We start from the raw sequence: 24,100 nt of genomic DNA on the forward strand, positions 1-24,100 counted from the left end.
CGCACAGGACTTCCCCTCAGCAGCGCTCCTTAAGACCGCTAGTGTGCTTCAGTCAGCGGCCCAGTCCCATGGGAGCCCCACCATGCAGCGGCGGCGGCAGCAGCAGCAGCAGCAGCAGCAGCACCAGCAGCCCAGGAGATGGAAGAGGCCCCCAGCCAGCGCCTGCCCACACGTGGCACTGTGCAGTAAGGTGGCAATGAGGCCAGCCAGAGCCGCCGCAGGCTAAAAATGGCACAGAGGTAGGCGACAGGCAACTCGCCATCAGCCTAGAGTGGAAATCTACTGCTGTGACGGCATTAATATCTACACTGCACTGTTCACAGACGCTGACACATTCCAGAAACCTCACTAATAAGACGGCCACAGCTAAATTGCCAGAATGACATACTGTATGTTGTAAAACCTGGGTGAAATTTGCTTATGTATGTTTATATTCAAACGCATAAACATATAGGCCAAAGCTTCTCCACTTGGGATGCAGATCCATATATTTGTAATTATAAATGTTAGTACATCTGACAGAATAAGCATGCAGCGTCTTCGTTAATGAAAAAATGCCAAACAAGTATCCGGGCTGTTACTGCAGCGATAAGCAACGTTTCTGGGCTTAAAATATGGGCCGTAATCCTTTTATCTGTTTCTGTTAAGTAGTGGTACTGCGGGATTGGCCCATATACTCTACCTTGTTTATGAAATGATACGGAGATGCACATTAAGATATAGGACAGGAATTTGCATCAAATTCACTATGTGAGATGAAAGTAATACTTCTCATCTGGCAAAACTAGTAAGGGGTAAAACAAGGTGGGACAAATAGGAGTGGGAGCTGGATTTTCTTTCTACATTTGTTTTGTTAGAGCAATTGGAAATTATGTCACTAACAAGTCGTACTTGATGAGAAGCTTCAAAGTTCAAACTATAATACTAGACATTATTTTTAATGACTGAGATTCTGAATGAGACTTAATGTTAAAAGGACAGTTTAAACTGAGTTTCCCTGATGAACTCTCGCAGGAGAGAAATACAGCATCATCTCGTGAACTCTAGAGAGACATCAATCAGACATATATACCGTGCACTCAAACGGGCTCCCGCTTTTTCTCGGCCCCTTTACGTGTGCTGCGACATCAGCAGGTGAAAACCTCACTGCTCCATTTTGAACCTGGCTTCCCGTGGGAGCAGATAACTGAGAATGGGCTCAAAGTGGGATCTCATGGACTGTTGAAAAGGCAGGATCACGGGTGCCAGGACAGCGCGTTGGAGCATCACCCCAGACGGATGAACAGGACACGTCACATGGCTCAGCCACAGAGAGCATTGACAACAATTAATTTCAAAGCTTGCAATGCAATGCAGTCTTCGCTGTCTTGGTTAAAAGAACAGACGACATTGTGGTTGTTTGGTCTGGTGAATCCTGGTTTCGAATGATACAATTACTGGTTTTCAACCACTGGGCCACGGACCAGTACTGGACCAAAGAACGTTCGCTGTCGGGCCTGGAGGAAATTATATGATACAACAAAAGAAGCTCAATAATCATTATATAAGTTTATGGCCTGGTTGTGCTTTAAATACTTTGAACTTTGTGCAGTCTGTCTATGCTGCATCTTTCCTCATCACTCCCTTTCACGCTCCCAAAAAAATTTTGAACTAAAGTAGGTCATCAATCTGTCATCACCAGCTTAGTCTGTTCTGTGCAGCAGTTAAGACTACCTGGATAACATGAGTAAAAAACAAAACCAAATGTTGATTGAGTCAGTCATGAGTCAGTCATGGTAAACCCCCTTGCCCGGGGGTCCAATTCGCGAAAAAGGTTGGGGTCCATTGTTGTAAATGATGTCCCATCATGCCATCAATCATGCCTCAAAATGTCTCAAAATACCTGGTTGCAATGAAAGATCTGAGTCTGATCTGATCTGAATCTGAAAAGAGTCTGAATTCAAATAAAGCGCGTATGTCACAGTAATTTGCTGGTCAAACAACATCTAGCCATCTAGGTACAACTGGGCTAAATTTGGAAAAATTTTGCAGACATGTGGATTACACACAACCATTGTTTCAATCATCAGTGTAGGGGGTTACAATTAATTACTATTTTCATTTTTATTTCATTTGTTGAATATTTTCTCAATTAACTGATTAATTGTTTGGTCAATGAAATGTCAAAAGCCAATTATGGATGATCAAAATGGATGCAGAATAATTGTGTTTATTTTCTAATTGATTTATTGATGTCTCATTTGAGCTCTATTTCAATGACTATATTTCAAAGTGTAGAAGATATATGTAACTTAAATGCCATTGAAATAACAGTTCAATGTAAGACATTCTTAAAAATTTAGCCCAGCTTTAACCTTTAAACATCTTTTTACCTGAAAATGACCACATAAATGCCAACTGTATGGTTACAGCAGAGTAGAAGCTGTAAGGCTTTGGGGGCACTGAACTGATATATTACAGGGTCTATTAAAAACTGCAGATATACAGCAAAGAGAATTGTGACGCAAGGATACTGCGTAAGGTAAAAACAATGGGAAGTTAGTCCTGCTGATTTGGCTTGTTCATCAGCACTGTCAGCAGTTGTGGCTGAAGCAGTTGCTGTTATACGAGGGTCATGAAGGTAATTAAGGTAATTAATTAAACCCTTAGTGGGGCCCACAGTACCAGACTTTGCACTATAACTTCAGTAGACCAGTAAACAAGGTTCATTAATCAATGGCGGTGACAAGATAAGGTTCCCTGCCCTGTTACAATAAATGCCAGATATATTTTCCGAAAAAAACAATGTTAATAACCTGGCCACTCCAACTCTTAACAGACCATCCATGGAAAGGAGCATGCGACTATCAAACACAGGCAGCTGACAATAATGTCTTAGTCATTTTAGTACTTAGTCAGCATTAGCACTGGGACGGTTCTCTTGTTTGAATCATTACGACAATGTGTGGTAGCTGTCTGCGGGGGTGAACATGGTGCTGATCAGGAGTTTCGTTTCGCTGAGCACATATTTCTTTCTATGAAAAAACAAATGGTTTTGATGAATGTCTTCTATTAGTCTGGACCAAGAAAGCAATATGTGAGCAAACAATTAATGCTACGAATCTTTCTGGGTTGAAATCTCTTTTTACAGTAGCCTTGAATAATGTTTGTTATTCTGTTGCTCCACCATTTCTTTCTGCTCTGAGCTTGACATGGGTTTCACAGAGGTATGAGTCAGCGAACAATGGCCTGAAATCAGGTGCCCTAAATCCGGACCACAAATTCCACATTAACACTGAATAGAAAATAAAACTGCCTTCCATTCTAGCTTCATCATTTTGGCAGTGTGGTGGTCTCAGTACCAGGGGGTTGTGAAGCTGCACTTAGTGCTGGCAATTTACTTGTCATGTAAGGGAATTTTTGACTCCCTAGGGCACATAAAACCTAGCATAATTACACTGAAGTTTATGGCTGAGGCAATATTGTTTTAGCCTTTTTCCTCCCTCCGCCTCAATAGAGTTTAAAATGAGTGGTGACAGCAGCAACAACAGCAGCCTAATTACCAGCAGTGCACCACAACAGGAGAAAAGATGCTGGCCGAGGCATTTCACATGGTGGAGACGCCAAGCAGGTTTGTGGTTCTGAGCTGAAGGGCGGCGGAGATTTTAAAAGGTTCGTGTGTGTCTATGTGCATTCTCTGTGGCCCACCCGAAGCTTCTGAATCACTGTTAACAGGCTCGTGGGGAGATTTAGGCATAAAATTGAAGCCAACTCTCCTGCTCCCACTGGGCCTTATATTAAAGCATTACTAATGATTTCTAAGTCTTGGCTGCTTCACCTAAGGAAATAAACTTGGAGCTTTTCATTCTAAAAGTAAAAAGCTATTTATGATAGAAATGTTTCATTGAAAAGGTTGTCAAAGATACTTTTACCCACATTTATGGGAAGTGTGAGAATGCTGCACCTTGTCAGAATGTAGCCTACTGTCTCAGAAGTGTAAACGTAAATATTAAAAAAAAAATGAAATGTAAAATAGAATGAAAATAAAATGTGTATCTAATTTGTATACATGTATAAAGGTTAGTATTAGTATTTAAACCCAATGCAGACGAGGACATGTCTTAAAATCAATAGTAAGAGTGGCTCAAAGTGAGTCATTAGCCAGTAGCGCTTGTAAAATTACTGCACAAAACACAAACAAGACACAAAAGTACTATTACATATCTTCTGAATAACATGCTGTATGATGCAGTTTACAAACATCCGTGTCCAAAGGAAGTCTGTTTAGAGGCAAATAGGCTGTTCTAATGATTACATGCTAATGTGAAAGGTGTCACCAACCCACATAGAATTACTAAAACTGCAGTCTCCTTCCCCTAAGCGCTTCAGAGCTTTTTTTTTTTTTTTTTTTTTAGCATTTTCCAGCTCATTATTTTGGTTTAACTGCTCATAACTCTACTTTTTCATTCACTTTTACTTACTATCATCAACGTTTTCTGCTGCAGCAGGCAGGTGTTTTCAGTAAAGCTTGAATGAACTGACTGCATGCTACCTGCCAAGCACCAAACAGCAGGCAAACAAAATTAGCCACTATCTGGCAAACAGTAGCAGCATTTAGTAACTAAAGAACCAGATATTTCCCTCAAGAGTTAGTACGAACTAAAACTTCTAAAAGGAGAGAGAATGGTGGACTTATATTTGTCAAGAAACTGTCTGCTAACAAGTTCACCATAATAATTTCTTAAGGGGACAATACGTACGTGTAAAGTTTACAGCTGGTCGTGCTGGCCAAAAAAACCCAAAAGAAAAAACAAATACTAATGGAAACACCGCAAACTCAACTGGTGCTGCTCACTTTCTGTGTTAAAACTAGCTGCTAGCTGTTCAAGTGAGCTACTAAGCTAACATGCAGACCCTGAAAACCTGCAAACCACGAAAACAACTGTCAACAATGATTTTTGTTGCCATATTTTAGAATGTTCAATTTCTATTTTGACAAAATATATAATTATATTTGAATTTACTAGGAGGGAAAAAAAGATAGGAGGGTCAACACTGATTCACATTCTTGTTAGCCATTGATGCAACACACCTGGGGGAGAAGCAAGGACAGCAATGGTGGAAAGCCTGTGTTGAGATAATTCAGTGGGGATGACATGTTTGATTTGTTGTTTTGGACTGTATAACAATTTTGAACTTTCTGATCATCCTTTAACCCATAAAATAAAAACTAATCTGCCTACATCAAGCGAGGCGCAGGCGCGCCAAAGCCAGAAAAGGTTTACTAGCAAATAGACCTTGCAAGAAGACATTGCATGAATGATACAGAGCCCAGTCCTGGGGTTATTGTTAAGTCATACCTGTCCTCACATAGGCCAGGGAAGCAGAAAGCACTCACACAAGACAAACAGTAACATCCTCAAGTCCAGCTTGCAACATACGGGGTCATGCAGGCTCACAGACTGCAGGGATGTAAGGTGGAAGGTAGGCCATGATTTCAAATTTCCTGTAGTAGCTTAATTTTTTTCCCATGTAACACATCAGATTATTGTACCCCCAGAGCAGTTCTGCATCACATTAATATTTGAATATCTGAGACTCCAATCTGCAAATATAAACACATACATAGCTATGATGCGCGTGCTAGTAATACAGGAATAGGACCTAATTTGAATAAAATTTCACTCCCTCATTAAATTTCAATTTCACAATCCAGCTGGGGGATTTAACATCAAATTCAATGTTTGTCGCCAAAGTCAAAGCCATCTCCCTGAGCTGCTCTATTATCCTGCTGAAACCAAATCCTTGCAGTCATGCCACTTTATTAGGAAAAAATGTCACATTTTAGGATGAACATCTCCACAAGAGTTAACGGTCAGGCAAAACTAATGACACGAAAAGGTAAAAATAACACTTCTGACATCAAATACACATAATTGAGCCAACATACCAAGATGTTATCTGACAATTTGCCAACATGGAGAATAAACTCTTGGATGCCGCTGGTCACAGCGCAGAGCCAACACACCTAAAATCGAAGGTTCAGTGTTTCTGGGTTCCTGTAGAGGTATGCGTGCCATAAAAACCAAACATTTTGCCAAGGAAAAATATCACAATAAGGGCTGTTCATTCAGTGCAGTGCTATAAATCATCTTTGAAATATCATATAATGCTTCTGAAAGCCATTTTTGCTTTGAATATTTCTTTAGATTAAAAGACACTATTCTTGCTGTGACCCTTTGATGAACATGAAAGTAGCTCTGTAGCTCCGCAAGCTAATTAATATTATTAGTGTACTTGGTGCTGTAAAGGTCCTTTATATAATACTTGCTCAGATCATTATGTAGAAAACCTCTCATTTTCATTGGCTTGGCATTTTATATTCCTCTCACAGGCATGAAGACCTGGACTCTGAAAAGGCCAATTATTACACGTCTGAGTTTAAACAGCCTCTCAAGTCAACAGTCAGTCCAGCACAGGTGTACAGCGTGTTTCCATATCAAGACAATTAGTGACATTTAAGTGATGTTAGCATAATAGATCAGTGTATCGCATTAATCTGACTACGGATTAGCTACTGCATATTCAAACCAATTACCACGCAATGACAAATTATTAATGTGATGAAATTTTAAAAAACGTCTCTGAGTGTTTAACCTGATTACAATCTCATCGGGATGCTGATGGCAGCTGATAATTGTTAATCAACTGGAAGTGCTGGTCACTCACTTCTCTTTAACTTAATATTTCTTCACCTTGCTATCAGTCTAAGATAAAGGATTTTTGTTTGACATGTTAAATTCTGTTTATGGAAATACAGAGGAAGACCCCTGCCAGACCAGTGAAAGTGTATTTATTTGAAATATCACAACGTGCCAAAATATAATCACATTTCGCCAAGTTTTTAGGGCCAGTTGTTTTCTATCGTCTTTTGGTGTGATTAAGGCTCTGTACCAATCCTCCAAACTTTCTGAGCATTGGCTGACTTCTGTCTGTAGCACAGACAAACTTTCAAGTATGACAAACTTTCAAGACCTGAAAGTTGGCTCTGAATGCTTGGTCAGATTCCAAAGTCAGGTTAACTTATTGTTTCACTAGATATTTCTAGTTTTAAATCATAGTTTAGTTCATGTTGTTTACACTATATTTAGGCAAGGCTCTTTTAGAGTTGTTTGTGTTAAGGCAACCTTGAACCAAGATCCATTTGAAAGCATTTGAAACTTGGTTATGGTGTTGGCCAGAGCTGCACACTTTTGGATGAACTTATGTAAGTCACAACAACGAAGACTTGAGACCTGACTGCTGTGAGATTGCACTTTCTTGAGGTTCGGTGCTCTGTAGACTCGACTTGTCATGACACTAGCTGATACTACCTGATAAAAGCTCAGAACAACTGAAAATAACTAAGATAACACAGGACAGGCCTTGGATTGTGAATATGTAAAGGATAATTCCAGTTGATTTTAACTTAGGTCCCATTTTTGTACCTTTGACCATCATCTGACTTATCCCCCTGATATTCCTTTTGGTGATGTTGCCATATTGCCGGATCTCAGCAATTACTTCATTTGGAACAATGTTATCATAACTGATAGAACTGCTGGCCAGTAATACAAAAATCAGATCCAACTCTACATTGAATTATTGCTTAATATTAGCCCGATACATTAAAAGGACTGGGGTTAAACCAAATGTCCAAATGTCCAAATATAATCTTAATGGTCAGGATTTAGAGAGTTGGAAGTGTTGCAGCTTGACTTGCGCCGTGCTAAAGAAGACTAACCTGACTTGGACTTTCCCTAAAGGATCCTATAGTTTGCTATAAGCCTGCACTGACAGACTTTAGACTTAGACTTGCCCCAAGAGACTTAACGACAAGTCACAACGAAGAAAATGTTCTTTGGGCATTCTTAGACAGAGCAAGAAAGAAAAGTATATTATAAGCCTTTATTTAAATGAGCCATAATTGTTTAAAACACTTAAAACCATTAAACCTTTTTTCTTTGTTATGCCTTAGAGTGCCTGAGGACTGTTTTTAGCTTGTGGTGACCTGTCTTTTCAAATTCACAAGCACCTTAAGTGTCCCTTGAAGTGAAGCTGATTATATGTGTTTGGATCACTCATTCAAAACACTGCTTATGTTGGAATCAGAATTAAAACCTTTGCTCAACCTGAAGTATTTCCTGCTGCACAGAAGTACTTTATTTCTGTGCAACTGTTGTTAGTAGAGTGCAAAATCATCATCACAAATTGTTGTTCTTTTTTTTTTTTTTTGGATAAAATTTATGTTCATGTATGGGTTAGACAAACAGTGAGCTGGTGAGCTTTAGAGGTGTTTGGTTGGCACATTTTTTACTTGGACAGAGCAAGGCTAGCTATTTCCTTCTGCTTCCAGTCTTAGCGCTAAGCCATGTGTACCATATTCTGATTCAAGCTTCATACTTGCACAAACATGAGAGAGGCGTCAATCTTCTCAACCCCTCTTTTGTAAGATATTAAAAAAAGTCAAACTATACCTTTAACTTGAACCCTGTTAACACTCAGACAAACTCAAAGTGTTTCTCTGTTACAAACTTGCTTATCTGTTGTTGTGTTGTAGCTGTTGAGTAACAGAATATCAAACTTGTGTGGAGTGTGTTTGTGTGCAAGTCGAGAGAGAGAGAGAGAGAGAGAGGGAGAGAGCCCTGAAGCAGACAACGGTAGGCCTTGTTGGGGTCGTTCAGTTACAACATGCAGCAAAACTTAGGCTTCATTCATGGTAGGGTGCGAACTGCCTTTCTGGAAGAAATGCTCACTGTATTTCCTTTCAGGGAGTTCAATATATTTTGGTCACCTGCATCCGTTTTTTTTCTCTCTTTCTCTCAAAGAACAAACAACCCAATGTCATCGTTGAAAGGTCAAGTGACAAACTGTTTCCACTCTCTCCCTGCCCAACACAACTGATAAAATACTGAAATCTAAGAACCTAAAATACTGAGATCTGAATGGAGCCTGTCTTTACCTCCAAGGATGTTTTTGGTCCTGTTTGTTCCTTACTTGGCAGGAAATCTTAAAAACTACTGACGAACTGAAATAAAATTTTGTGGAGTGTTAACTCGTGGACCAAGGCGCTATGGGTTGATTTTTGGTGTGGATACAGATCCAGTTATAGATTTGTAAACACCGTAAAAGATTAGAATCCTTTCTGTTATTCTTTCACTCATGAACCACTTTACTTATTTGAATATTTGAATTAAATAATAATAATAATAATAATAATAATAATAATAAAAATAAGCTCTAATTTAATTTAATCATCCAATACACTCTAATTGGTATCAAAAAAAAAAATATCCTCCTTGGCAGAGGTAAAATGGAAAGAAACATTTAACAACCAAGTGAAGAAATAAAATCAGAAATAAAATATTATTATATTAGTCTGCCGGTTTTTCCAGCCAATCACCACTGCAGCCGATTTCAGTGATGATGACTTCCCTGTTGAGTTCGTCCTGTCTGGACGTCGAGGTTACCAAAACACCAAAATCTTGTCTTCTCAGTTCAAATGTTTTCTGTTTGCATGGTTGCTGGGATGAGTAGTGAAACAGACTGGTGCAGGAGCTTCCTCTGAATAAAACTTTCCCTCAGTAATAAAGACTTACTTTTTTGTTTTGTTTTTGTTTTTTGGCTGGACCGCAACAGCAGGGCCAGCCCTATAAACGCGAACGTCCGTGACTGACTGACTGACTGATAAAGTTATACCGGTGATCAGCCGAATGCCATGTGACTGAAGTGCTGAAGTTATATAATTGGTCGTTGCTCTGTCAAAATGAATTTCTGCCCTCCGTTTCTAGTGCGTCATCAGGCATCGTGAACAGTAAATGAGAACAGATTTTTGGGGAACTCAGCTGTCTTAAATTACTGTATGTGTGAACACAGAGCAGGAGAGATGCAAACAGATAAATGGCGGTCGAGCCATATACTAGTTTTACACCTAGTCTTGTTTACATTAAACTCAAGGGGTGTAGATTTGATTTCAGAAGTGTGATCATATATTATTTGCTATATTTAAATGTTTTTTATTAATCTAACAAAGAACGTGTGATGAAACTGGTTATTGTGCTTTCCGTAATGATGATCGCATTTGGTTTCCTTGATAGAGACCTGTCACCAGAAAATAAGGTTGTATTGCCACCTTTACTACACAGTGCACTGTATTTTGCTACCTTTTCTTTGACGTGTTTTAGGACAATACTGGCTGTAAATAAAAACATACAGTACAAGCCCTGCCACTGATCATAAACCACCAATGATTCTTAACCTGAGAAACATGCAGATGAGATGGCCGTGCTTATTTCAGCCCTGAGTAGCTCTACAGTCGTCCCAATGTCTTTTATCAGCAGATGGATAACAACTGAGTGAAGCTGCTGGTAAAGACCGTGAGATGCATGTAAACGCTCTGGAAGAAACTACTAAGTTATTTGGTCAAACTAAGAAATTTAAAGTCCTACTGAAGATCAAGATCTATTAATATACTGTATTACTTTATTAATAATATTAATAATGAAAAAGATGGGCAGACTATGACGTTGCTCTGGGGATTAATACATAAACAACAACAATAAATTCTATCTCCAGTTAATTATCTATTTATGCTTGTGTCTTTCTAAACGACTGCGTTATCATGTACAGGATAATTTAAACCAGTCTGACGCAAACATACCTCAAGGATTTCAATGTAGTACGAATTCAAAAATATTTTGAGTTAGGCAGAAATTAAAACCTGGGCGGCGAAAACCACTAAAACGAAGAGGTAAAAGTAGGTAGAAATTACACGAGGGCAGTAGAAAACCCCGCTGTTGATCATAAACCAACAGGGAACAACACTTTGATGTGCATGGTGTAATTACATATGGACAGTGTTACTGCAGCTCTCAACTTCTTACACGATGCAAAGACGTTTGAGTCAAGAAATGAAAGCTAAAGTGTTGCAAGACTCGGGACCGCCAACAACACAAAACTTGTTTTGTGTCCCAAAACAAAGATGACATTTCTTTTTTTTTTTTCCTTTTGTTTTGTTTTGTTTTTTTGCCTCGTGGATCAGCCTTTCTCCGAAAGTGACACAGTGGATGTAGTATCACAACAAGCAACAGGAATTTTAAGTATTTGGCTCTCCCTGGCAGGCAGACGGGATGGAAAGAAGAAAGAGATGCTCATGAGCCTCTTCCAGCTGCCATGTGACTTTTGGAAAGCTACCGGTTGATTCACAGTGAGTCAGGAGAGAACACAACCGAGCGTTTTTCAATTGAAAATATTGCTCAATGCTCCCAAGGTCTTTTCCATCCTGCTTCCAGATCCTTGGCTTGGGCTGGAGCAGCTAATTATCACCAGGTTTCAAATGGAAAGAACTCATCAGATATATCCAGGGTTCATTCTTCTGAAGACGTGAGGCAATGCGGAAAATATCTTCCCAATCATTTGGTTCATCATACAAACAGGGACGGGTAGAAATATCAGATGAAGCACGATCAGCTCATTTAAAGAGTTATTTACTCTGCCAATGACACTGAAGAGGGAGGGGTGTCTGCTGTTGTACTCAGACCGTGGTTTATCTCTGGATTTACACTGCATTGATTTTGAGCGTTGAGAATATTCAGGAGACTTCAAAACAGTCAGTTTAATTTTTTTTAGGCATCTCAAACATACACACACACTCCGGGGGGGAGGGGTAATTTTAGCTAAATTGCTGAAATCACTTTTGTTGTTTGTTTTGAACAGATTAAAGGAACCATCCCCACCAGCAGCACCCACCAAACACCTGATAACCTCAAATGTATTTGAATTACTGAAAGCAAATTGCTTTCCCTATCACTACACACATCTCACATCGACATTATGTAATTTAAAACACACGCCTCAAAAGAAATCAGATGGTGATCTACCTTTTTACGAGATCCCTGTCAAGCTCAATCATGTTTGAAGTGCAGAGTGATGTGTCTTTATGTTGCTCACTGCAGGTACCTGTGCCAGGAATTACAGCACGGCTGAGTGTGAAATAAGAAAAGCCATTAGCTTCTTCGGAGGATTCATTTGCTGTTATCACAACATGTCAGAACACGAGCGACTCATTAAAAAAAAAAAAAGCTCAGCGAAGCAGACACAGCAGTGAATTACTTAACAGGCCTCCTTTTTTTGCTTGCAGCACTGATCTTTGTGCAAAAACCGAACCAACTGTTGTGATATGCAGGCGAAATACATTAGATCTCAGCATCATCACGTACACAGCATGTATTTTTCAAATCTGTGGTGGTTCATTACTCCCGGGCACACTTAGGGGCCATCATCCAAATTGTCTCTGGAGTTTGTAACATGTAGCGTAAATGTAGGCACTACGCAGCTGAAGCTTTAGAGTGTAAAAATGACAGAGGCTGTGCTTACAGTAGCTACGACCGGCACACCTACAGAAAGGGGTTTTGTGTAGGATCTGAAAAATTACTGCTTGGCTGCTGATATGTTTTACAAGTTGGAAATTGGTAATTACAGTAAATTCCACATGACAGGAAAGCGCCATTAGGCCGTAACTAACACCATGAGCAACCTGACACTACCTCACCAACTACTGAGCACTTAGCAGCCTCACTAATGCTGCCAGAGGTGACAGGATTGCTCAAAGGCAATTCCAAATAAAGAAAAGCTTTAAAAAGAGAAGTGACTGTTGTCCTTTTCTGCACACTGTGCCACATGGTCTTGGGAATTGAACTGCTGACCCTCACGACTTCATTTAACCACTTGCAGTCATCCTCTATCTTGTGACTACGCTACTAGCGCAGAGTACCATCTCTTGCAACAGCCAGCCAGTGGCAAAAATGTTCCAATACTCTCGCTCTTTGGCACCCGCTCTTGGCAGACACAAGATCCTCTTCAGAAAGAATGAAGCACAGCCTCCGTCTGCTTCACCTGGAAACAGATGGTCAAACGGCAGCGGTTTGACGCACACCTCTGGAAGCCTTTGCGGAGCTTTTTCTTCTGGAAATCAAAGGAATCGTGAGGCCGGTAAGGAGAAATGACTTCGCTGATCCTCTCCCCCCACGCTTCAGTATCTGCACTCGAAGTGAGGGGGGGGGCAGCCGGTGTACATTCAACCTCCACACAGAAGCATTAAGCGAGAGCCGAGCACACGGGCACCTTGCACAAACCTTTTCATCCAGCCGAGGTTTGCTGAGCACACATGCTCGCGTTTAGCGGCGCCCTACTTTGCACTGCACACATTCACTGAGCAGCTTAAGTCATTCATTTCCCTCTGCCCAGACTAACCACAACACAAGAGGAACCTAACTACAATATATGACGTCATTACCTGAGCCAACCTCAAAATCAGCAGCAACGGGGCCAGTGAAATTTGCTCTGTATACCTGCCTCCGGACTGCATGATGTGTAGGTTAGACAGGGCAAAATAGGAAGGTTTTGCATTTTAATCAGCTCTAAACAGTTCTCGGATTTCTCTCTCTCTGCTTCAACTGCACTGATGAGTCGTCTTCTGTAATAGTGATTATCTTAAAAATTACAGAAGTAAGCGTCTTGGCAGCAGTGAAAAACATCTTACTCTAACTTGTCTTCTGTTGCCATTTACACTCAGTCTTCAGTTTACTCACTCCCCTCCCCTGCTAGATCACGTTTTCAGGCAAATTCAGACTATTCTCTTCCTTTTTTGTCTCTTCCTCCCTTGGATGTTTTTCATTCCTGCCAGCTCACCAAATTCCTCTACAGTCGGCCAGCCCCCACTCTGCTTAACACATCTGTGTGACAAATATAAATCACAATTTTCCCTTACTGTAAGGTTCTCTTTCTCTATCTTTTTTCTTTTACCATGTCTCTCATAGCACGACTTATTTTCCTCGAGCTCCACCGGCTCGTTAAAGTCATCGATACGCCCTCAGACGTGAGGCCTTTCACCAGACTCTCACTCTATTTTCACTACCATGTGAAAATAAAACTTAATATCCAGGTGCTGCAGGGGGTGAATCCCTCACTGGGGCATCATGCCAGAAAACAGGAGATCAGATCTCTGGGGCACGATGAAGAGTCCAGACATTTGCTCTCAGCATCTGGGGATGTAGAGTATGTGTCTGCAGGTCGTTGTGTGTTTGTCTATGTGTGTGTGTGTGGTACCATGGCTATTAATGGCGGTTCTAGGTAGCACTTTAAATCTCTATACACTATTATGGCTAAAACTGAAACTGTCAATTAATCAAATAGTCCATCAAGAGATAATTAAGCGGCAACAATTTTAATAATTAATGAAACGCTTGAGTCATTTATAAAGAAGAAAATGGTGTTTATGACCAAATGTGACCATTTGCTGTTTTTCAGGGTTTTTTTTGTCATTGTAATAAAACTCGAATATCTCTGGGTAATGGTGATGGACATTTTCCCCCGCTTTCTGAACTAAACTATTAATGCATTACCCACTGCAGTCCTGTATATTATTGTCACATTCACTGGGATACTTTGATATAATTGGTAAATAGACCTGTTTGCACTAGTTTTTCCTCTACATTAAGACCACATGTCCCACGAACCCTCTTCCATCCTATTGCAACATATCACAAATTTCCCTTGGTTACGTCATTTTATGTTCACTTGTCTTTGTTGATGGGGATGATTATGTTGAAAGCCATTTGTGGGTTGACTTTTTGCTCCTTTCACCATCTGCAATGACGAGGAACAAGTTTTCATGTGCAACACTCTCATCGGGACTGAGATAAGTATAAATGAATCACTCAAGTTGAAACAACTACAGCTCACGCAAACTTACTTATACCAGGTCATGCTGTTAAGACCAAAACAAATTTGTTCAAAATTGATTTTTTTTATGCAACAGTCTGTTTTCCATGTAGTCTGACCACATATTTGAATGTGGCAGTGACTTATTTATGTTAAACATAACCTGACCAATTATGAAAAGAAATGTGTTTAAACATTTTTTATGCACTGACAAGTTTGATTACCAACCGTAAAACGTCCCACTGTGCCTCGGACACCATTTAACAACCAACTTTATACGGCAGAAAGCTGAAGACCTGGATCAAAGAGGAAGAATTGAAAGTTTTTCCTCCATGCCTCTACCTTAGAATAAATACCTAAAATCGTTTCGCATGTGTGTGCACCCCAGAGACTTCTTTCCATCGACCAAGGGGGAGAACAGAAGGAGCAGTGACGACATGGACCAGGTAGGCGCGTCAATTTATCACCAACACAATCAGTCCCATCGCTTTGTCATTCCAGGCACGTTTTCCATTTTTTTTTGGTACCTGAGTGATTTTCGCTCCAAACGACTGCTTTGCTCACAGTGTGCATCTCTGCTCTTTTATTTGTGTGCCTTTGAGTCTGCTGGAGAACCAGCTGTATTCACACTGAGAGAAAGGATGGGAATGGGAGAAAGGATGTTCAGGATGGGAATTTTTAACTATCGTCAGGAGAGATATAGGACTGCAGTGCGATCAGTATGGGATTTGTGTTGACTCACACAAATCACATACCAATGACTGTTGGGTCGTTATTAACAAAAAGTCTGTGATGTGATTTCATTTTGCAACTGATGTACAAAACCTGCCTTAGAATCATCACATGCAAACAGGAACGTCCTACTGCTAATTCAGCATGACTTTTTGCGGTGCAAATTCGCCAAATTGCCAAAAAAACACGATTATCCCCCAAATAGAAATGATAAAAAGTGAAGAGAAAGAAAACTAACTGTCTTAGAAGACGTATGGTACAACTCACATGCAGAATGAGAAGACTAACTAAAATTAAAGAAAAAACAAAACGTAATGTCTGGCTAAGACATGCAGTGACTCTGTTAAAAACTTCTTAATAAAGGAAGTGAAAACTGAGAAGAAAGTCAAAGGTTCAAAGAGTTAAAAGCTAAGGCACAAAGTTCATTCTTGATCTCGGAAACTGCAGTTGAGAAAACAGTTTTAACGGAAGTTCAATTTAGTAGCCGTTCTGGAGCTTTCAATCTGATTTCAATCTAGCTGTTTCTTCTAAGGTCAAGAATGGACTTTAAACCTCAACTTCTTTTCTCAATATTTTTATACACTGTGGGATGTACTGCAGTCCAAATTTTAAAGATAAGAGCTAGCCCCATTTGCTGGAACTGTATTGCGTGTCAACTACTTAAAAATTGTATATAAAAATGACTGGCTCCTTAGTGAGTAGGTGAGATGGTAAATTTCTAAACGTTCAAACATTCCCCACATTTTTTTTTTTTTTTTTTTAAGAGTCCTTTTCAGATAAAAATCTCTTCCATGAATTCACTGTTGATCCAGTGGAGCTCTGTAAAGAAACAATGTTCTGGATGATTATTAGCACCTTTCCATGTGTAATCCCCTGGCTTTTGTTTGCTTTCCTTGGCATCTCATATCAGAGAAATTTGTTTTATTGGAAAACATTAAATGCTCATGGCTGTTTAACTTGCAGGAGTGTCAGCAGAATCCCATTTCTACTAAGTGAATTGTTAAAACTGAGAAATTAAGCAAAGAGGTAGAGAATTATTTATTCAGATTCTTGTTCCATAAACAGTGGGATAATCTTTTGTTATAGGTGAGGCCGCAACAGGCACAATTCCCACAGTCGAAGTGACCTCAACAAAGTAGAGAATACTCCTTGCCATCAGCCAAAAGGGAAAGTCGACTATGATCCCAAACTATGCTGAAAAATACACAATATGGTTGAAAGTATGCGGACATCCTTTACCAACTGTACGGTCTTGTAGTCCCTTTCCTGCTTCAACACGACAATGTCCCGTGCACAAAGCCAGGTCCATTAAGAAACGGTTTTCCCAGTTTGGTGTGGAATAACTTGACTGGCCTGCACAGAGCCTCTGACCTCAACCCCATCCAACACCTTTGGGATCAAGTGGAACACTTCGGTGCATCATATTTTATCAATTCATCAGTTCTTTTGTATGTAAAGTGTTAATCTGTGAAGAAAATTGTGACTAAAACTGTCAAATAATTATAGTGGAGTAAGGAGTACAATATTTCCCTCTCAGTTGTTGTGAAGCAGCGGTATAAAGTTAGCCAAACTGGAAACTCTCAAGTAAAGTACAAGAACTTTGAAGTTACACTTAAGTACAGCACCTAAGTAAATGTACATAGTTACATTCCAATAAATTATATAACCTCCAACTTAAACACGTTATGTAGTTAAGGGTGGCCATGGAGAGTGGGGGGTCGGCGGTTGGGGCCCACCGAAGCTACAGTATACGCACCTACCGAGACATCACTACACCGCTGCTTGACAGGGGCATGTTGTATCAGGAACAGGTGAGACAATGTGGTTCATGAGTTTGAAGTGTTATCCGATGCCAAAACAATGCAAAGTGGTTTAAAATATTATAAGGAGGCTGAGATTGAAAGCTCCTTTCCTTGACCTTGGAAACAGCAGTTGAGACAGAGGTTGTTTTATAAACAAGGTCAAGAATTAATTGTCAATGACAACTTTGAAGCCACCACGGGTGAGAAATCCTTCAAATGTTCAGTAAAAATTGGAAATCTGAACATCTACTGAAGATATCCACGACAACTGCTCCACACCAACTACTAATGGACCTTGTGGAGAGATTGTTTTGTCAACTATGGGGAAGGGTTTTACAGCTGTGGAAAATTATCATGGTGGCATTCATTTTTTCTGTCGTTTTTTTCGACCGCCAGGTAAATAAAAATACACCATTCGCGTTAGAAAATCTACCGGGAATGTGCACTTCAACGTGTCTGACTGGCCAACAAAGCATTTTGCTGACGACGTTGCAATGTGTTGCGGCAAAAACTGAGCCAGCCTTCTAACTGGAAGACCCTTCAGTTTTTTTTAGCTGGCCCCTCTGTGTTGGCACGCCTGCTTTACCAATTCAGTGGCAACCATTTGGGGAGGGCCCTTTCCTGTTTCAACATGGTAATGGTGGGGCTGTGTTTTTCACACAGTGCCGTTGTATGTCTCAACATGGCCTTATCACCAAACATCAGAATTGGGCCTCACTAATGTTCTTGTGGCTGAATGGGAGCAAATCCCTGCAGCCAATTTCCAAAAAGTCTTTAACCAGAAGAGTGGAGGCTGTTGTAGCAGCAGATTATTGCCCATGGGTTTGAAATGAGATGTTCAACAGCAATATAGATGTTGAGTGTCACACACAACATACGTCTTAAACATGGAGATTTGTTCTAGATCTGGAGAATAACATCTGTGATAAAAATTCTGAAGTCAGGGTTCAAATCCTCGCGTTCTCTCTGGAACTTTCAAGAAAGACTCGACAACACGTTCGACAGCTGTGGTGAACACTGCATCTGAGAAATGGCAAGGACCCTGGTTAAGAGACTAAGGGTGTATATCAGGCCATCTCCAGCGCTGCATAAAAAAAATGCAGCCCTTTCATTCATTTGAGAGGAGCTGCTGACATAGGGTAATCTGTCAAAAAAGCTGAACCGAGCTCAACGGGCTGCAACGCTTAGTCGTTCGTCAAGGCGTGGTGTTGGCCAGTGAAATACACATTCATGGTAGATTATTTTGTAATGTGAACGCTCTATTTCTACAGTTAATCTCGTGATTGTCATGACGAACGCTTAAAGAGTTGCTACTATGAGTTGTTAAATACCGTCTGTGAGTATTAAAAATTGCTGTGCAGTGGTTTGGCGACTGATAATCCTTCAAAGGCAGTCAACGTCGTAGACCAGGAGTCAGAGGACGGTGGAGAAAGATCAAAGAGGCCATGCACATCTGCCGAAGACGGCCCTTGAGTGACAAGAATTGCATTCTCACCACATATACAACCACCTCTTCTCACTTGACTTACCTCTGTGCTTACTTGTCGACATCGGGGCAAGACTTCATTCCTTGAAGGAACCGTGGGATGCAGTCAAAAATTTAGTCTTAGAATATTTCATCATAAATGACACATTTTGTTCAGCTGTCCACATTCTTTTAGCCATCTGCTGTCTTTCTGTGCACAAGTATTGTAAATTAAAAGAGAAAAACAAAACAAAACAGTTTCTATTTGTGAAACTCCTCGTCACCAGGAAGCCAACTGCCACCAAGCAGCATCTTTGTTTTTACACACCCCAGCTGCTCACAATCTGACTCTCAGGCCGTAACAGGAGGACTCTAAGCAGCAGCAACACTTTCTAAGCCTCGCCTCTCCCTTCTCTGTTCCTGTGAAGCCCATTCAGTGGATGCTGACCTATCTAACACCGTCTGCAGGAAATCCAGCACTGTGCCTCACGGTGCAAGTTCAAAGAAACTAGTCAATATCATTCACCTCAAATAAATCTAAAAATATCAACAGCTGCATCCCATCAGCTCGCAGTATGGTAAACAGACATTCACAGTGCTGCCTTTTCTATTGTATGATCAATACTAAAAGTTACGTCTATACAAATGTGTTTACCCAACCGTTTCAGATGTGAATGTCACTGATGTGCTCAGTTCCTTAGAGTAAAAAACACCAAATGGCATGAAAATCATTACATTTGGATCCATGAGGAATTATGGGTTTTTAGAGATTAGATAAACAAAAGTCATGGAAAACTGTTACATGAAATTAAGTTGTGGGCAAGTGCCCTTCAATCCTACAAAATAACATACTTGAAAGCTGCCGAAGACACTTGCGTGGGTAATTTTCCCCACCGAGCAGCTCCTCATAGGCAGGATGTGGCATCACGGCAGTGGTTGTTAAGAGAGGGGAGGAATTACTCATCATCTGCCATCACCAGGAGTGAGCCTGGAAAATCGGTCTTACAATCCTCCCATCTCAGGACATGACACAGACAAGGTTGGCGTGAAATCCAATCAACACCAAAATATCACAAGACGGGAGCACAACCGCGAATCAAACGGCGCTGATGGTTCTGCTGTACAGTGCAAATCATCTATCCCAGTACCTTTCAGGATTGATGTTAACCCTTTATTGTTGTCCCTGTAATCTTTTTTACTTGTTTGTTAGCTTGCTTAATGTAATAAATCATGCAATAGCCTTGTAGAAATAAAGCTAAAGCTTCATTTGGGACTTCTTATGTTGGCAGCAACAGATTTTATTACTCACTGTCGAGTGAGTAATAAACTCTTGATCTTGTATTAGAAATTTTAAACTATTTTTTTTTTCTTTTTTAAGTGATGTGACGCTGGTCTGTATTCGTGTTAAATATTGAAAACCCTGCTCTAGACAACCTTTCCCCCAAAAAAAATATTCCCTGCCCATGTGTTCAGTAAAGAACCTTTTTTAAATGTAAACTATGGTTCATTGTCACAGTTTCAGCATTTCTAAAACAGCACCTAAAGGCAGAAAAACAGACAAAAAAGAAAAAGAAAACCTTTACAGACAGCTATCTGCCAACATTTTCACTCTCCTGACAGCTCTGGCTCCACCACAATTCATCCTGTCAATGTATAGAGAGTAGTGAAATCAGTGTTATTGAATTCACATCTTATCCAACAACATTATGAGCTTAGCATTGCAGCTGTTAACAGTCAATGCTATGTAGAAGAAGCCATCTAGAGGTGCAAATCAAAACCTTGAATTCATCCAAAACCGACCCGGGCTCTGAAATCGCTTTTAAAAATGTTGTTCCGTGTTAAAATCTTGCGCCATGCACCATCAAGACTCTACCAGAGGGTTCTACAAAGAGGCGACATGCAATGCCCCTTGGGAGTTGTAGTTCTCCCAATGTTTTATGTTCACAGTCATGTTCTTTCACAAAGTTGCTTGTTATTTGTGCTGATGCTTCCATCAGAAGACTTTTATACCCATCCAAGCCCAACATACTTCTTACTTCAGAAACCAGAGTGGAAAGGGGATGGAAAAGCTTCTCTAAATTGCAGCCTACTGATTGCGGCTGATGAAGACTTTTCTTTTTTCCCCCATTCACATACATTCACAGAAGCTGATGACAATACTGCGCACACGCACACACACACCAGATGCCTCGCGTGATCACTGCAATCAGTGTAGCCTCACACTAAATCTTGTTTTCTTCTCCATTAATAATTCAAATACAAAAGTGTTGCCAGAGGCGAGGATTGCCGCTCGCTGCTTCCCGACTGCAATTTCCACCACAAATTTACTTATTCCCCCCTGTTGGACCCCTGTTGTCTCCTATTGATCACATTAAAAGCTGTGTACTTCTTGCATCCCCAGTGAAATGATTATACAGCCAACAGAGAGGCTCCATCTAGATTTGAATGGGCATGAACTTTATTTTGCTTTTAGTTGAAAAGTGTGTCCAATACTTTATGTGTATGGAACCCCACGGTGCTAAATATTCAATATATAAAAAGATACTATAAAAATAATCATATCATTAAATCTTCAACAATATATATGTAAATGGATTTAAAAAACAAACAAACAAACATTTAATGAATGAATTAATGAAACCAACGGATGGGAGTAGTGCTAGTTCGAGTGTTTTTTCTGTTCGGCGTATGCCCAGTGCAGATCTCGAAATGTGTCGAGTATTTCGAGTTTTCCAATTTCGGGTGTTTCTTCACCTTTCAGGTCACAAGAATGCAGGACACACCAACACGATAATGGCGGTAGTGGAAGTAAAACAATATGCTTCGTTATCCTCAAGGGGTGTTTTTGTTTAACTCTCTGTGATAATGGTGTTGATGCTACGTGTGTATTTATACAGCGAATCAACAAAACTCGAACGGCGTATTGTATGTTGTATCATGTCAGTAGCAGAAAAAAGACTTGACCTGGAGTTCATAAAGGTATTTGAATCAAAAATCAAAACACTTATTAACACCGACAGGCACTAAAAGTTGTGTAACTGAGTCTACTGTCTGACTCTGGCGGCCCCGGAAGCCCCGTGTCAGTCTCCTCGGCATTCTACGGCATACGGGCCGCAGTTCGCGGGTACTGAGTATGTACGAGAGCTGGTATCGGCAGGAGCTGAGTCGAGTATACGGGCTTGTAGTACTGAACGGTCTCAGCAGCGAGCGCACACAGCTATAATCAGTTAAAAGCCATTAAGAAGAATAAACTTTGGGTTTCCAGTTGGTGGAAAACCCTACTGCACAACTTGCCCTCTAGAAAAGGGCTGCGGTGTCTCTGTACCAAAATCCCTTTATAAACAGCTCATAAATATTTACGACCGCAGACTTGATGGCTCACTTTAAGACCCCTTTATTAAAGATTTGTCAACATATATAATTGCAAGTGATTTCAGGGGATTCAGGTTTTACTGATGGCTTATTAAATAGTGAGAAAATCGTGACCGTTTATTAATGACTTTCTAAAGAAGCGTCTCCCTAATGAATGAAAGAGCTAAAAACACAAAGAAAGTGTGTTTCTCGAGGAGGTCTTTCCACGGCCTGGCAACCCAAAAGTTACACTCATTAAAAGGCATATCATTGATCTATAAAGCATTAATAAATTACTCATTAACCATTACTAAAGCCATTTTTTCCTGCTTACCAGAGAGTGGTACCGAATGCTAGAATGGTTGTTGCTCTAGCTAAGAGGAGCTGACGGGCTGTATTTATATTTTTATTAGTATGAGCTGTGAGAGGGCAGCGGCTGTTGATAACATCACTGTCATGTGAGGTGTCATTATGAAAAGTCAACGTCAGGAAATTACATAGTGTGACTTTGTGACATTCATATGATTCGGAAAATGCCTTTGAGGAATAAAAACAGACTTTTGAAAAAGGGCATTTTCAAATAAAACCGTTTCAATAATGTCTACAATCTTTCACAAAGGTTCTATTATACATTTTAAACAGTTCATTCATATGATTATTTACTTCAGGTCTTTTTTTATTTATTTAATATATCTAAAACTTTGTACATATTCCATACAGAGGAGGACTGATAGCTGCTCCTAAAGGTTTTGGAGCTATTTGGAGACATTTTTTTAGCCAAAAACAATCCTTTTTTTCCCCCCTATCTCTATTCATGAATTCAGATACTGCTTCATGTATTAAATAAATAACATGTGATTACAACTACTGCCAGAATCGACCCCGAAATCTTGCTCAAAACTGCCAAGCAAATAAATATTCATATAGCAATTTTCACAGCTTGTGTGCCAGCCTACTAGGAGGGCAAAATAGAGAAAGATAGTCTTGGAATTATAAATTGACTAGCTGATTGCCTAAGCACACTTTGCTCTGTCTTTGGGTCGACTTTTCTCTTAAAGGTTTCAATGGCTCGAAGTCAGGGAAAACAGTTTCCATAACAGCAATCAGGGCAAAATGTCTCCACTGGCAGATGATTTTTGAGGACGCGCGACACTAACTGAGTCTGTCAGTTGCTGTTGTGTCAGGTTCAGGTATTAACACAAGCATCACACTCGTGCGCATTCATTAAGACTGCAAACATGAGCACGTAATTCCTCGAACGATGACACATCCTGTCTGGCTAAAAACCAGTATTTCAGCTCTGTTTACACTACGGCCAAATCCAGATGGAGCGTGACTCAGCCAAGCCCATTTAACACCTGACTGCGGATCTCGGTTGGAGGTTTCTTGTGTAGTATGTTTGACTTGCTCCAAAAAAAAACATATCTTTTATATTGCTTAAATGTTTTCTATTACATTGCAAATGTAAAGCAATGTGTGACTGTTTAATGTAGGTAAATACATTAATATATAAGTGTATGTAAAGATGCATTTCCATTTCATTTCTCCTTATAACTGATTGATAAAAGCAGTTAGTGATGTATAGTGAGGCATGGAAGCTCCAACGTTTGTTGTTCCTAAACACACAGCGATTCGCGTGATTCATAATCCTTTCTGGGCACAGATCTCCTTCACAGCGGATGAGACACATTACAGTATCAGTGTCATTTGTTTGGTATAGAGTCCGAGCTGGGTACTCACAGCAAGCAGTGACAGCTTTTAGCTTTAATAATGATAGTAGCAGTAGTAGCAATAATAGAAGCGGCTGCTGTTGTAGGAGTAAAGCAGTTGTGTGAAAAAAATCTCAACTCAAAGGTCCGTTCACTAGTTTGTTTGTTTTTTAGAAAGAGTTTGCTTAGTGGTCATCACGTCACCTATGTGACTACTGTTGCCTGAACTTTTAAACTTTTTAAAATCAACTATTTTTTTTATCTGTTGTTTTAAGACTTAGCTACATAAAATGCCGGGTGAT

At 40.1% G+C, this 24,100-nt stretch overlaps 1 protein-coding gene across 1 annotated transcript in view; it reads right to left on the reverse strand.

Moving 5' to 3' along the window:
- The window catches only part of adamts3 (ADAM metallopeptidase with thrombospondin type 1 motif, 3), a 138,514-nt gene that overhangs the window by 82,776 nt on the left and 31,638 nt on the right, over positions 1–24,100 (reverse strand). Inside the window, exon 5 of the mRNA XM_040155627.1 lies at positions 11,802–11,826. Within this exon, the coding sequence (XP_040011561.1) occupies positions 11,802–11,826 (25 nt within the window). The remainder of the gene's footprint in view (positions 1–11,801; positions 11,827–24,100) is intronic.

The sequence above is a fragment of the Xiphias gladius genome, chromosome 19 (genome assembly GCF_016859285.1).
Source record: "Xiphias gladius isolate SHS-SW01 ecotype Sanya breed wild chromosome 19, ASM1685928v1, whole genome shotgun sequence".
Classification (NCBI taxonomy): domain Eukaryota; kingdom Metazoa; phylum Chordata; class Actinopteri; order Istiophoriformes; family Xiphiidae; genus Xiphias; species Xiphias gladius.